A 14,386-nucleotide genomic window follows, 5' to 3' on the forward strand; every position below is an offset into this window, starting at 1 on the left:
CCATGCTGCACGAGAAGCTGGATATGAGTCAACAGTGTGCCCTTGTTGCCAAGAAGGCTAACAGCATTTTGGGCTGTATAAGTAGGGGCACTGCCAGCATATCGAGGGACGTGATCATTCCCCTCTATTCGGCATTGGTGAGGCCTCATCTGGAGTACTGTGTCCAGTTTTGGGTCCCACACTACAAGAAAGATGTGGAAAAATTGGAAAGAGTCCCTCGGAGGGCAACAAAAATGATTAGGGGGCTGGAGCACATGACTTATGAGGAGAGGCTGAGGGAACTGGGATTGTTTAGTCTGCAGAAGAGAAGAATGAGGGGGGATTTGATAGCTGCTTTCAACTACCTGAAAGGGGGTTGCAAAGAGGATGGCTCTAGACTGTTCTCAGTGGGAGCAGATGACAGAACAAGGAGTAATGGTCTCAAGTTGCAGTGGGGGAGGTTTATGTTGGATATTAGGAAAAACTTTTTCACTAGGAGGGTGGTGAAGCACTGGAATGGGTTCCCTAGGGAGGTGGTGGTGTCTCCTTCCTTAGAGGTTTTTAAGGTCAGGCTTGACAAAGCCCTGGCTGGGATGATTTAGTTGGGGTTGGTCCTGCTTTGAGCAGGAGGTTGGACTAGATACCTCCTGAGGTCCCTTCCAACCCTGATATTCTATGATTCTATGGTAGCTGTCTCTACCACTTCACAGTGGCTCAACAGACATTTGAGACTTCAGAGCGATGCTTGGAGTTATTGTGTGCTGGTTATGTTGTGCTTAGACAGTTGTGGGTGGCAAATAAGGGGTGGGTGCTGCAGTAAGATGCTGTGTATGAGGGGCTATGTGCGTTGGGGTTATTGTGTTTGCTGGTTGTGTTGTAGTGTGGGTGGTTTTGAAGATCTGTGGCAGCAGGGCCAAGTCTCCCCTCATACAACCAATGAAATTGTTATATTCAAATTAGTTGTAGAGTAAGGGTGGTAATTGGTTGAGTTACCTCTGATGTCACAGTGGTCTAGGACTCTTGGCATGGCATAGATACATGCCGTACTGTCACAGTGGTGTAATTGGTAAAGAAAATGGCTGAGAGCTTAAAAACAGGACGGTAACAGACTGCAAATCCCAGTGCTGATTTAACCTGGAGATATTCTGAACAAAAAGAGCCCTCAGGCCTGCCTGTAGCTGTTTCCATAGCTTCACCCTGACTCAACAGACATTTTAGGCTCCGAGTGACACACAGAGTGACAATCCTGGAATTTTATTACATAGATGACGGTAGCCCCTAGGGGTCCCCACTAAGCTCAGGGCCCTATTGTGCTAAGTGCTGTACTAACACAGTGAGAGACAGTTTCTGCCCCCCGAGAACATACAGAGGAGATAGAAAAAAAATGTGGGAAGGGAAACAGAGGCACAGAGAGTGGAAGGGCCTTGCCCAAGGTCACACAGCAGGTCAGTGGCAGAGCAGGTCTCTTGAATCCAAATCCAAAACCCTACTCACTAGACCAGGCTGCCTCCCCACGTCTTCTGTTTTAGTGACAGTCAGAGCACTAGGTCTGAGAGAGGGCATTCCCTGGAGATGGACGAGCCCAACAGGTGCTGAAAGAGAGCTGGGCAGCAAAGCACCTGAAGAGCGGATTGCTCCAACCCAGGGGACGTCCCTCACCAACCCTGGTCAGAAAGAGAACAGCCGTGGGATGGTGCTTGGGGGGTCTGGAGGATCCCTTGAGGGGCTGGCCTGAGGTGCCCCCTGCTGGAATCACAGCACAGAGTCTGACTGTGCGAAGTTGCCTTGTGGGTGGCAATGCAGGAGTGTGCCAATCCGTCCTGACTGCATCTTTGAGAAAGTGGAAGTTGGAGGCTGGGGGAAGAATCGAGAAAATGCCAGGTTTGAAGTACACGTTATTCACGTCTAACATTTTATTGCTGGTGCTTGGCCATTAAAAAAGTGGAGCTGAGAAAAAGGGAATGGACCAGAGTGTGTGCAAAAATCTCCTGGCTGAGAGGAAGCCTGAGGGGGAGGGGACAGCTATTTGTCTCTGGCTGGAGCCATGACTGAAGGGCTGTCTGCCATGCACACAGGCAAAGGGGCAGAGTGAAGACAGTCTGAGGCCCCCGGGGCTCCGCTTTCTGACTTCTGTGCTGCTAAAATCTGAACATCCACACAGTGGAGGCTTTCTCTGCATTTAATTCCACACAGGGGCAGGCGCCAGTTCCCTGCTAGAAATCACACTGGCAGGTAAAGGGAACGGGGCTGCAGCTCGCCTTGCCTGAGCCGTAGCTCTAGAGGCACTCTAGTACTAGCACTGGAACGTGCTGCCTCGGAGTTACTCACAGACAGTGGGGACGTGGAAAATCTCTCCCAGGCAGCACTGGCCCTTTGCTCCCCCTCCCCTTTATGCACACCCCTCTTGTGCTGTCTCGCTGGCATTTGTTTCTGCACTAGAAAAGGTGCAGAGCGCCAGGAAAAAAACCCTAGCAAGCCTTGGCATGCACTTGGATTTACTTAAGCAGCACTGAACTTGGCTTCCTTAGACTGAAGGGGCAGCTGGGCACGTGTACTTTCCTCTCATGGTAGGAAATTGGTCGAAGGGCTTATTAGCACTGTTCACCATTGACTCTATCAAGCATTTGGTGCTGTCACAAAGACAGCATTCTGCTTTGCTGCCTGCTTAGAAGTGGCACTCCGAGTCTGTTTGGACAATGCTCACTGAGAAGTGTTTGGGATTTGTTTACTCCGGATTGTATCTATGGGCATCTTTGTTTCTGTCCTTCTTTAAAGGTAAGTTCTGTTTCACCTGCTTTGTTTTCACAGGATTTCCCCCAAGAAATTCAGCTGTGTCTTTCTTTGGATTCAACTTTCTCAGGGCCAAATCTTAGTCCCATGGAGGTCAAAGGGAGATTTGCAATTGATTTCATTAGGGAAAGCAGGTAAACAATTTTTATGAAGAAAACAATATCATCATCCTAGGAAATGTTATAGTGCTCTGTCGTGTTTCAAAATATAGTATTCCTGCGGTCTTATAAACAACTATGCTATCCATACTTCACAGGACTGAGACAGTTTAACTAGTGGCTAGATAGCATGATGAAGGGAGTCTTATGTCTCTGTCTTCTGGACATTTATAATTTCATTTTCATAGTACAAAATAAGATTAGAAGATTTTCCAGAACTATTTACTTCTTATGCTTAATTTTATAAAGCTTAATACCTATATAGACAGTAGATTAAATGGTTTCTGGTTCAACATTTTTCCTCTATTGTATCTTTTCCCTTTTAAAGTATCAATGTTTTAAGTCAGTGAGGGGTACAAAGTTGCAAGAATCTATACATTTAATGCAAATTCCCACTAGTCTTGCTAGAATGGGAGAATTTTAATCTAAGATGAATTCAGTGCTTTAACAGACTTTGTAAAATAACTACCCTGTTCTATCAAATTACCTAGGAGTTGTATGCTTCTTCCAGCAATGTAATGAGATTGTAAGACTTGTGAGAAAAGCTAAAAGGAGGAAAGTTGAAATTGCATCTGCCCTAAAAAATATCCAGAATTCCACAGCTGAAGTTTTCTCATCAATTTCTAAATGAACATGTTTCATGTAAAAACCTCTATGTGTTTGTCTGAATTATTTTTTGACCATTGCTCTTGCTCTGAACATGTTGCAAAATTTAGCATTTCCCCATGGAAGATTGCTTTGGCAATTCAGGGCCATTTCTAGGCAGAAAGCATAGAGATTGTTGCTTTAAAACTACCAGTCTGATGTGGACCATTGATTTTAGAATGAGGCATATAGTGAACTAATTTCTCAACTACATAGCACTATTTAGCCATGCTTTTTACACCTGAATAATTTCTCATCAGTTTATCTATTTAGCCATACACAACATACATTGGTTTCATTGGAGAGCTGAGAAGTGGGGTTAGGGTAACATGGCAGTAAAGTATCCCAGGTAAATGCTCTATCACCCAGCTAAAGAGAGAGTCCTGCTAGTTTTGTTTGCAAGATACCTACATGGTACTTAAAGCACTGAAGTGATAGCCAGATGCTGGAGCTGTTAGTACCTGTGAATTTTGTTTGCCAGACACCTGTATGGTACTTAATTACATTTATTTTTGCATTGAAACACTGTATTTTAAATGCTGAGATAATTACTAATTCATGAAGGAGCTGTCCAGTTTTAATGAGGAATTTGCAAATAGAGTGCTTCTATTTCCAATAATGTATGATCTTCCTTTTATTAACTGTTGTTATAAAGTCACAACTGGCCACATTTATAGCCCACTCCTGAGCTCAGTGGCGTGAACACACAACCGACCTTCAAACTAGAGGATCCCGAGTTGTCCCAAACTGTATAGACAAAGAAATATTATTTAGTAGCCCTAGGAATTCTCTCTTTAGATTTGAGAAAAATGAAGCATGTGTCTTCTAGCTCTTTACCAATGCTGGAGCCTTTTTGACATTACACTTCAACTGAGTTCCTCAAGGGTTACACTCTGCACCCACATGAAAGTCAAACAAGTTAATCATAATTAACATCACTATAGCAACAGTGTACCAACACACCAAAAAGGAATTCATGTAATTTCTCACTTATTGCAAATCATTTCACAGGCTATTTATGGTAGGGCATGGAATGACCTCCAATCCCCTCAGGGCACCTACTCCTTCAAAAGTTTTATGCCATCTACACAAACACCGTGTGTGACAGCACCTCTGTGAACTCCCTCAGGCAGACCCTTCTGATGTGTAATTGCTTTGACTGTTAAGGCATTTATTGAACATCTAGCCTCATTTTCCCTGTTTTTAGATATGAGGTGTAGCTCTTTGCTATCATTGCAAACAATCTCCGGCGTCTGCTTCCTAGAACTAATGGGGAGCCCTTTCATAAACTTGATAGGTAGGTGATGGGTAGCCTGGGGTAAATTACATACCAGTCAAGCGGAAGGTGACATTGAAGTCACTTACATACGAAGGAGCATGCAGAAGAAGGTACTGCAGGAAAAGCAGCTAAGTTAAAACACGCCACCCTGTAATTCACTAATACATTATTCTGGCCTCTTGTCATGAAAGTTACTTTCCCTTACAGTTCCATGCACTCAGACTAACTTATACCACTCGCCAACATCCACCTTCCACCACCTCCTGCCTCGCTCCGCAATTAGAGGCAGCGTGGTCCAGTGGGTCGGGTACTGGAGTGGGAATCAGGAAACCTGGCTTCCCGTCCCAGCTCTGCCGCTGTGTATCCTTGGACGAGTCACTTCCTGCCTCTGTTTTCCTCCCACCCTTTGTCTGTCTCGCTTTAGTTCGATTGTAAACTCTTTGAGGCTTGTAAGCCTCTTACCTTGTTTTTGTACAGTGACTAGCACAGCTATGACTTCTAGGTGCTACTGTAATACTACTACCAATTCAGCTCTGGAAAACATTTCCTGCTTAGGAAGATGTCATTTACTTGCACCTTAGATCTGGAGTGCAACTTACAGAAAACTCCATCGTTGTGGGAAATGATCCGTGCCTACCGATAGTCAGCAGTTAAATAGGGGGAGAAATTGTTTACAGTGGTTAACAAAAGCAGAACAAACACCAGACCTTGAAACTAAACAAACGGGACAATGGATTCAATTTTTGAAAGCATCTATTTTCCGAAGTGACTTAGGCTCCACTGAAATCAATAGAAGCTAGGAGCCTAAATACTTTAAGAATCTGGGCCTTAGACAATTAAACACTTGTGGCTGTCCTGTGCCAGTTGGCTCGGGCTAAGGGGCTGTTTAATTGTGGTGTAGACATTGGGACTGAAGCTTGAGCTCTGGGACCCTCCCACCTTGAAGGCTCCAGCCCCAGTCTGAACATCCACAACACAATTAAACAGCCCCTTAGCCCGAGCCCCACGAGCCTGAATCAGTGGGCACAAGCCGGCTCTGGGCTTTTAATTGCAGTGTAGACATAGCTTGAGGGAGAAATCTTGGCTCCACTGAAATCAATGGAAGTTTTGCAATTGATTACCACGGAGCAAGGATTTCACCCTTAGGAGCGTAAGTTCCACTGACTTTCAATGAGACTTTGGCTCCGAGGGAGTTCGGCACCTCAGTACCTTCGAGGATCTGGGCCTAGGAGCCTAAATCCCTTGTGAAAATGGAAGTTCGGCACCTTTGACTATTTTATCCAGGGAAGTTAGATACTATACAACAAAGGCTGAACAGTGAAGCAGTTAGCCAGCAGACCGATCTGCCTTAGGGAGCTCGCTCAGGCACTTTCACAAGAGGTGTTTCAGTGTAGGATGAATTAAACATCTGATGGACTAGTGGAGAGGAAAATCCTGCTCCAAGCAGGGTTTGGAAGTAAGGACCCAGGAGGCCATTTCCAGCCCTATCATACATCCCATCCCATGAGTTATGCCAGAGTTTGTGACAAATCAATATTATTTGATCATTTGTCCCATATCTTTAATTTTATCCTTCTGTTTATATTGAAAAATCAATGAATTTTGGAGAAGACTACTCTAATGTGACCCTTGCACACAGACTGTCAAAGGTCTGAGAGAGAGATTTGGCTAGGAGCTGTGTTTGCAAACAGTGATGTAGTCTTGAGAATGGATTTTAAAACCTGTTCTTGGCCCGAATTTGGCAAAGCACTTAAGCACATGCTTAAGACTGGCCTTTAAGTCCCATTGATTTTAAAGTCAAGCATACGCTTAGTGCTTTATTTTATCTGGGCCTTAATGAAGTTGTGCCTTGGCCTCACCTGGCCAGAACAACTGTGTTAGTGGAAAAGACTTTTTAAACCTGTGCCTTAAAATAGTTTCCTTTCACAAGAAAAACTGACTTGAGACAGAGCCTTATAGGACTAGGGAGGCAAGTTCAGTTTGACCCTGTAAAACCATTGTAAAGGGAGTATTAGGCATCTATTCATCAATCTGTCAAGCTCCTTGCTAGAGGATGTTGTGAAGGCCAAGACTATAACAGGGTTCAAAAAAGAACTAGATACATTCATGGAGGGTAGGTGCAGCAATGGCTGATGGGCAGGGATGGCATTCCTGGTCCCTGTTTGCCAGAAGCTGGGAATGGATCACTTGATGATTCCCTGTTCTGTTCCTTCCATCTGGGGCACCTGGCATTGGCCACTGTCAGAAGACAGGATACTGGGCTAGATGGACCTTTGGTCTGACCCAGTATGGCCGGTCTTATGTTCTTCTGAAAGACAAGTCTAATGCCACCATGGAGAGAATCAGCAATTGCACCTTGGTATCTCGCTCTGTGATGTAGTGCTGTAAATGATTGGATGGATCCATGTTTAGAAAGCACTGTAGCAATCACGGCAGATGGGAGATTTTCACCTTGTCATTATGGCTGAGATTTTCAAATCAACTGAAGGGAGTTAAGTGCCCAAATCCCATTTCATTTCACTGTATATTCTGAATCTATACCCTGAATGAGCTGTTATAGTGAACAAAAAAATTATATTGCAGGATTTGAGGTAATGTCTTACCATCTCCAGTAAGTGGTCACATTGCACCTAACATGGTTGTCACATGGTGTTCAGTACCCAGAAATCCTGCATGATCAAATTAAAATAAATGGGCAAAGCCATGGACAAGAGGGGGCCCAGAATTGCTGGATTGTCACTAGCTTGTGTGCTGCAATAACGCAGCCCTACGGTAGGCCCTATGCCATACGTTGACAAGACTTTGCTGCTCATTTTGAGTGTTCTCACTGGTATGTGTTATGTCCAGGGAATATGGTATTTGGTCAGCATCTTCTGCACTGCGCGATGCTGCAGATACCAGACTCGGATGCTATGCTGGAAATAACGCTCTCTGCCTACCCCAGGCTCACAGCTAAGCCAGTATGTCAGGAAGAGATATAATCAGTTGTTTGCGCGGCCACTTGTCCACACGTCAGTGGTCAGATGTATGCGTGGCTAAGACCTTGCCTCTCTCTGGTGGGCAAGCTGTCCAATACACACCACAGCAATATATCCTGCTTGGCAGGGCTTATTGGAACCTTTATAACTTTCTAAGAGCCTTTAAAAGTCAATACAGTTATGAGAGGTCAGTTAATGCACTGAGGGAAAAGGGATTTACAACACCCACTTCAATCCCCACGATTAAAAACCCTTAGATCATTCTGGGTTCAAACTGAAACAGAGTCTAGGGCCAGGTTTTCAAAACAGTTCAATACACACGAGCTCCCATCGAGAACGGAGACCCCCTCCCCATTCTATTCCCCCCCAATCGAGAACCAGGGCAGCTGCTGGGTCCTGGCCATGGGTATGTCAGCGGCTCACAGTCGGTTTACTGCAGCTCCCATTACATTAATGGAATCTGATAGGGACTGCATTCAGTGAATACCCTCTAAAGTTCGGCTCCCCAGCCATTACCCTTGAGGTTTGCCGTGTTTCCAAGCTTCAGGCTGTGAGACCTCTGGCTGCCTAAGCCAAGGTCTTAACCCAGGGCTTGTCAGGTCCCATGCACAGCGTCCCACACCTCCTTCCACAGAGCCTAACCCTAGCTGCGCTCAGAAGGGAAGCCCGCAACCCCCCAGGAAAGGAGTTCTGCATTGGTGGGGCCTAGTGTTACATGCAGCAGGTGGTGCAATCAGAGTCCATGGTCACTTGTTAGGCAGCCAATGGGGGAAAACCGTCTTTCATCCCCAGGAAGAGGTTCTTGAGGAGGTAGTTGCTTAAAGGCCCCGTAGCCTAGTTCATCGCTGACCACCCCCGTGTCACAGTAAAGGAGTTTCTCCTCAGAATCAGTTTCAGATGTTCCTGTCCCCAGACTGGCCTTGAAGGTGTAAACTCCTGCTCAAACCCAGGCCCTGCTACGCTCTCAGAGAACAGCACTGTTACGATAGCAGAACCGACAGGACTGCCTGAACGTGGGCACTCCGTTGCCCAGGCCCACCGACAGCGGCGGGGCACAAAGGGGACAATTTCCAGTGGCCCAGGTGATTAAAAGGCCCTGGGTCCCCTGGCCGCCTTCACCGGTGGCCGCGCAGTGGGGCTAAGGCAGGCTTCCTGCCCGCCCTCACCCTGTGCTGCTCCCGGAAGTGACCGGAACCCCTGGGGGGAGGAGGGGGACAGGGAGTTTTCGCATGCTGCTCCCGTCCCAGCGCCGACTCTGCAGCTCTCATTGGCTGCCTAGAAGCTGCTGCCAGAGGGTGTGCTGGTCGCTTTTGGGAGCCGCCCGAGGTAAGCGCCGCACCCCCCCAACCCCCGCCGGCACCCAAACTCCCTACTACAGCCCGACCCCTCACCCCCTCCAGCACCCAAACTCCCTCCCAAAGCCCGACCCCTCACCCCCTCCGGCACCAAACTCCTTTCCAGAGCCCGCCCCCCCTCCGCACCCAAACTCCCTCCCAGATCCTGCACCTCCTCCCGCTCCCAGAGCCCGCAACCCCTCCTGCACCCTCCCAGAGCCCCCCTCCCGCACCCAAACAGCCTCCCAGAGCCCGCATCCTACACCCAAACTCCCTCCCTGAGTCCGCACCCCCTCCTGCACCCAAACTGCCTCTCAGAACCTGCACCCCCCCCCCACTCCCAGACTCCCTCTCAGAACCCTCACCCCTCCCGCACCAATCTCCCTCTGTGACATTCCCCTCTGGTGTTATCTGGACCAGTGATCTGCTAGGTCTCTCCAATCCTTGACTCTGGGAGCCAGCCTTACCCTGCTCTGCTGTGAGAACCCCACTCCTGGGCTGTTCGCGCACAGCCTCTGACATGTAAGCTGCTCCCAGCTACTTGCAAGTGAATGACACTAGCCAATATCGCCGGTCCCAGACACAACCCTAGGAACCTCCGTCTTGCAGTGCCAGTTAATACCCGCTGGACACTGCAAGCTTATATAAGTTTGTCAATTTAACAATGAAATTGATATGTACCAGGCTTGTTATCCCAAGAGGAGCCTCTGACACACTTCAAACCAAATGCACTGCTTCAGGTAGAACAAACAAACAGATGTATTAACTATAAAGATAAATTTTAAGTGATTATAAGTCAAAGCACAACAAGTCAGATTTGGTCAAATGAAATAAAATCAAAACGCCTTCTAAGCTGATCTTAGCACTCTCAATGTCCTTACAAACTTAGATGCTTCTCACCACAGGCTGGCTGGTTACTTTTCAGCCACGCTCTCCCCTTTGATCAGCGTTTCAGTCACTTGGTGGGGGTGTCTGTAGATGTAGGTGGAGGAGAGAGAGCATGGCAGATGTCTCTCCCTTTTATCATGTTCTTTCTTCCCTCTTGGCTTTGCCCCCCTCCCCTTCAGAGTCAGGTGAGCATTACTGAGTCTCTGGGTCATTACTGTGCCCGCAGCTTAGATCAGGATCGGGCCTTACAGTTCTTTGGAGAGAAGTCATAGAGCGTGACTGTAGATGCCTGGGGTCCAGTTCTATTCTTGTTTACAGTGGTGCAAATCAGGAGTGACTCCATTTAAATACGTGGAATTACAATGGCATAAAATCTGTTTAAGCAAAATCAGAATCAGGCCCCTGCATCCACACTGCCCAAGAGCACCTGTTATTGCTCCGATTCCTGCTCTTGGACAGAATTATTCAAATAGGTCAAAGCTGACATGATCCTCAGTGTACCCCGGTAGCCACGAAGGCCCTAGTTTTCACACTGTTTGCCTTCCCCATCAGGTCTTACCAAAAGATGGGAGTCAGGGTCCAATCCTGCACTCACAGCAAAGACAACGATGTCTGGCAGCTTGGAAGCAGAGAGACACACGGTAACAAAAAACGATGCTCCAAAGGAGTCATTGACATTCAGAAAGGACTTGTACAATAGGCCATACTTCAAGACATGGCTAATGTTCAGACACTTGATGTGCAGATAAGCAAATCAGACCAAAGCCAGTCAAAATCAAATACTTCGACCAAGGGCTCTAGATCTTGATTAGTTGCCAGCATAATTTGATCAGACAGCCAGGGTCGTAGCGCTCCTCATCAAGAGATTCTCAAAAGCAGCATCCAACTTCAGTCTGGAATCTGAACTTGGCTTTCAGAGTCCCCCTCACCCACTCCTCCTTCAACCCCCTGAGTTCCGCTGCCTCATTTCCCTTTCCATTGCAGTAGCCCTTTTTTGACAGTAATCACTTCCATTAGCAGGATTTCAGAACGAGGGGCTCGATCCATTGTCCCAGTCCTGCTTCCTCTGGACAGACACATCTAACCCTGGCATAAAATCAGAAACTCAGTTGCACCTGCTTACACCAGGGCTGAACTGGGTTCAAAAGGTATTTACACAGTCTTTGATTCCTCAGTGTCTAAAAGCAAAGGCTGAGCACATGGTTGAGTTCAAGACCCAACCAAAACTTCTATCAGAAAGTACACAATCCCCCTAGACATCCTCTATCCACTTCAACCCACCAGCGACAGGGAAGAAAGTATTAATGGCTACACGACTTAAAGCAGGCATTGTCCAAAAAGTAGTCCCTGTAAATCCACAGACGTATATTCAACTAGGCCAATGGCTGTGTCACAGGCTACACTTCATAGGAGGAAACTTGTGTAGCTTTTCATTCATAAAATTAGCAGTCGCAGCTGTCTAAATCTCATTGGCAGACGGGGATAAGAAGGAGAAATAAATGATTGTGGCTTAGCTGATCAGTAGGGTGAAGTTTTTTTAAAAGCACTCAGCGTTGGCTTGACTCCGAAATTAATGGTAAAACGCCTGCTCTTACTGGCTCTTCCAGGTGACGCACAATTTCTCGGGACACAGTACGTGGTTTGCGCAGACCGCACAGCTGTCAGGAAGAGTTTCACCGTGCTCTGCTCTGTATAAAATTAGGCTACCGAGTCATTGGATATTTACAAGTACGGCTGCCACTTTGGGGGTGTTCCGCTTGGCAGGGATTCAAGGAGGCGGCTCTGAAATGTGATTGGTGAAAATTAAAAAGTGCTTTCACTATAGGAAGGGTGATTTTGTGAGTAGGGTACATCTACACTGCAATGAAAAGCTCTGTGCCAGCTGACTTGGGCTCGTGGGGCTTCGCCCAAGGGGCTGTTTAATTGCAGTAGATGTTCAGGCTTGGGCTGGAGCCTGGGCTCTAGGACTCTGCCAGGCGGGCCAGCTATGAGTGTCTAATCGCAGTGTAGACACATACCCTTCACTGGCCTGGGACTCAGGAAATCTGGTTTCAAGTCCCGGCTCTGCATCTTGTGCAACTTCGGACAAATAACATCAGTTTTCCCTCTGTAAAAGGAGGATAATACTTCTCTTCTTTCACCCACGTCTGTCTTGTCTATTTCCTTGTCAGGGAACGTCTCTCAATATGTGTTTGTACGGCGCCTAGCACAATGGGGCCCTGATCAGAGTTGGGGTCTCTAGGCCCTACTGTAATAGAAACACTGTTTGTATTCCCATAGTGTATAGGAGCTCCAGGCATGGACCAGGACCCCATTGTGCGAGGCGCTGCACAAAAAGAAAATAATAATGAAAGAAACATTAGTCAGATCTGTGCCTGGATATCTTCCTATCCTCATCTCTGCAATTCTGCTCATGTCTACACTGCCCCAGCTGCTCCTGTGCTGAAATCCGTATCCTGGCTCTATGCTGACTCAATTCTTGATGGCCTTCCCAAATCTCCAGCATGTTCACAATCAACCTGGTGCTGAGTAGGCTTTTCACACCTACAGTATCTCACTCCTAGTCTCAGACAACCCCGCTGGCTTCCTGCAGCCAGCTCGAAACTGAAAATAAAACAATACCTAGCTCTTATATAGCGTTTTTCAGCAGTGGATCTCAGATTGCTTTACAAAAGCATCATGATTTCCATTTTATAGATGGGGAAACTGAGGCACAGTGTGGTGAAGTATCTTGCCCAAGGCCACATCAAGAAGAGAACTAGGGTCTCCTAATTCCCAGGCCAATGCTCTGTACTAGTGGTTCTCAACCAGGGGTACGTGGGGGTATGCAGAGGTCTTCCAGGGGGTACATCAACTCATCTAGACATTTGCCTAGTTTTACAACAGGCTACATAAAAAGCACTAGCGAAGTCAGTACAAACTAAAATTTTATAGACAATGACTTGTTTATACTGCTCTATATACTATACACTGAAATGTAAACCCAATATTTATATGCCAATTGATTTATTTTATAATTATATGGTAAAAATGAGAAAGTCAGCCATGTTTCAGTAACAGTGTGCTGTGACAATTCTGTATTTTTATGTCTGATTCTGTAAGTTTTGGAGTGAGGTGAAACTTGGGTGTAGACAAGACAAATCAAATTCTTGAAAGGGGTACAGTAGTCTGGAAAGGTTCAGAACCACTGCTCAATATGCCAGTCAACACTGCATCCCTCGGGGACTTCCCCCTTTCTTATCACACAGATTTCATCTTACCACTCCCCTCCAGGTCTTCTCCACCCTCCAGTCACGTTATTTCTGTCCCTTGACACAATCTGGCCATTGCTGGTGAAAGAGTATTCTGTCTGCCACTCCTAATATCTGTAACGGCCTTCGTACCCCCTTGCTGTCTCAGCAGCATTCTGTATCAAATCTCAGCAAGACGTTTTCTCCCTTGTTTGTGCCTCTTCATTTTTCTCTCCCTTTGCTGTTCTTTGTGTGTTGTTATAATATTCAACGCTCTGTTGTTTGGGGCTAAAGTAAAAAAAACCAACCACCCTTATTTTAATCAAATAGTCATTTTTACTTTAGGGAATTACATGAGCTTTAAATACTAGTTATTTCTATCTTAGGGGAATGCTGGGTTTTTTCAATTTGTGATCAACCCTTAAATTTAAAGCAGTGATACTCAGACCTCAGGGGTTCAGGAGCCAAATTAGCGATCAACATTCCCCAAAAGAGCCACAGGAGTGTGAATTCATTGTTTCGTTTACTATTGTGCTATGTATTCATATTTAAACAGTATGACGGGGAAATATTTAGTATATATAATTCTCACCACAAAATGGCTGACCAAGTATTATTATTTTATCAACTACAATTGGTTAATTACGTTGTAAACGCCTCCTGATTGGTTAATAATTAAATCACACAGTGAAAGAGTCTCTTGCAGCTCAGGAGCCTCTGTTGGAATATCACCGATTTAAATTAAATAGCGTTTCAGAACAACACACTCGTCTACAGAACAACGGCATAGTTTGTAGGGATGCAACAATCAGTGATGTTGCGATGCACGTTTTCACAAACACACCTTGGCATTTAAAAACATCTGCACCACTCCAGCAGGGCCACTTTTATTTTAATTTTGTTTGTGTCTTTTTATTATGTAATGACCTGCATTATCTTGTCAGTTTGCTATTTTGCTTTTGCGCCACATCAAATCTATGAGAGGTTTCAGAGTGGTAGCCGAGGGTCATTACAAAAACTAATTTCTCCAAACTAATTTCCCCCTTCTGTTACTCATCTCTTCTTAAAAAGAACAGGAGTACTTGTGGCACCTTAGAGACTAACA

The 14,386-nt window shown here is 46.1% G+C and overlaps 1 protein-coding gene across 1 annotated transcript in view; it reads left to right on the forward strand.

Moving 5' to 3' along the window:
• Positions 1-2,675: 2,675 nt before the first annotated feature.
• The window catches only part of LOC113409447 (neuronal acetylcholine receptor subunit alpha-7-like), a 112,754-nt gene continuing 101,043 nt past the window's right edge, over positions 2,676-14,386 (forward strand). The window contains exon 1 of the mRNA XM_026663369.1: positions 2,676-2,754. Within this exon, the coding sequence (XP_026519154.1) occupies positions 2,676-2,754 (79 nt within the window). The remainder of the gene's footprint in view (positions 2,755-14,386) is intronic.

The sequence above is a fragment of the Terrapene carolina genome, unplaced genomic scaffold (assembly GCF_002925995.2).
Source record: "Terrapene carolina triunguis isolate 2854851 unplaced genomic scaffold, T_m_triunguis-2.0 Scaffold33392, whole genome shotgun sequence".
Lineage (NCBI taxonomy): Eukaryota > Metazoa > Chordata > Testudines > Emydidae > Terrapene > Terrapene triunguis.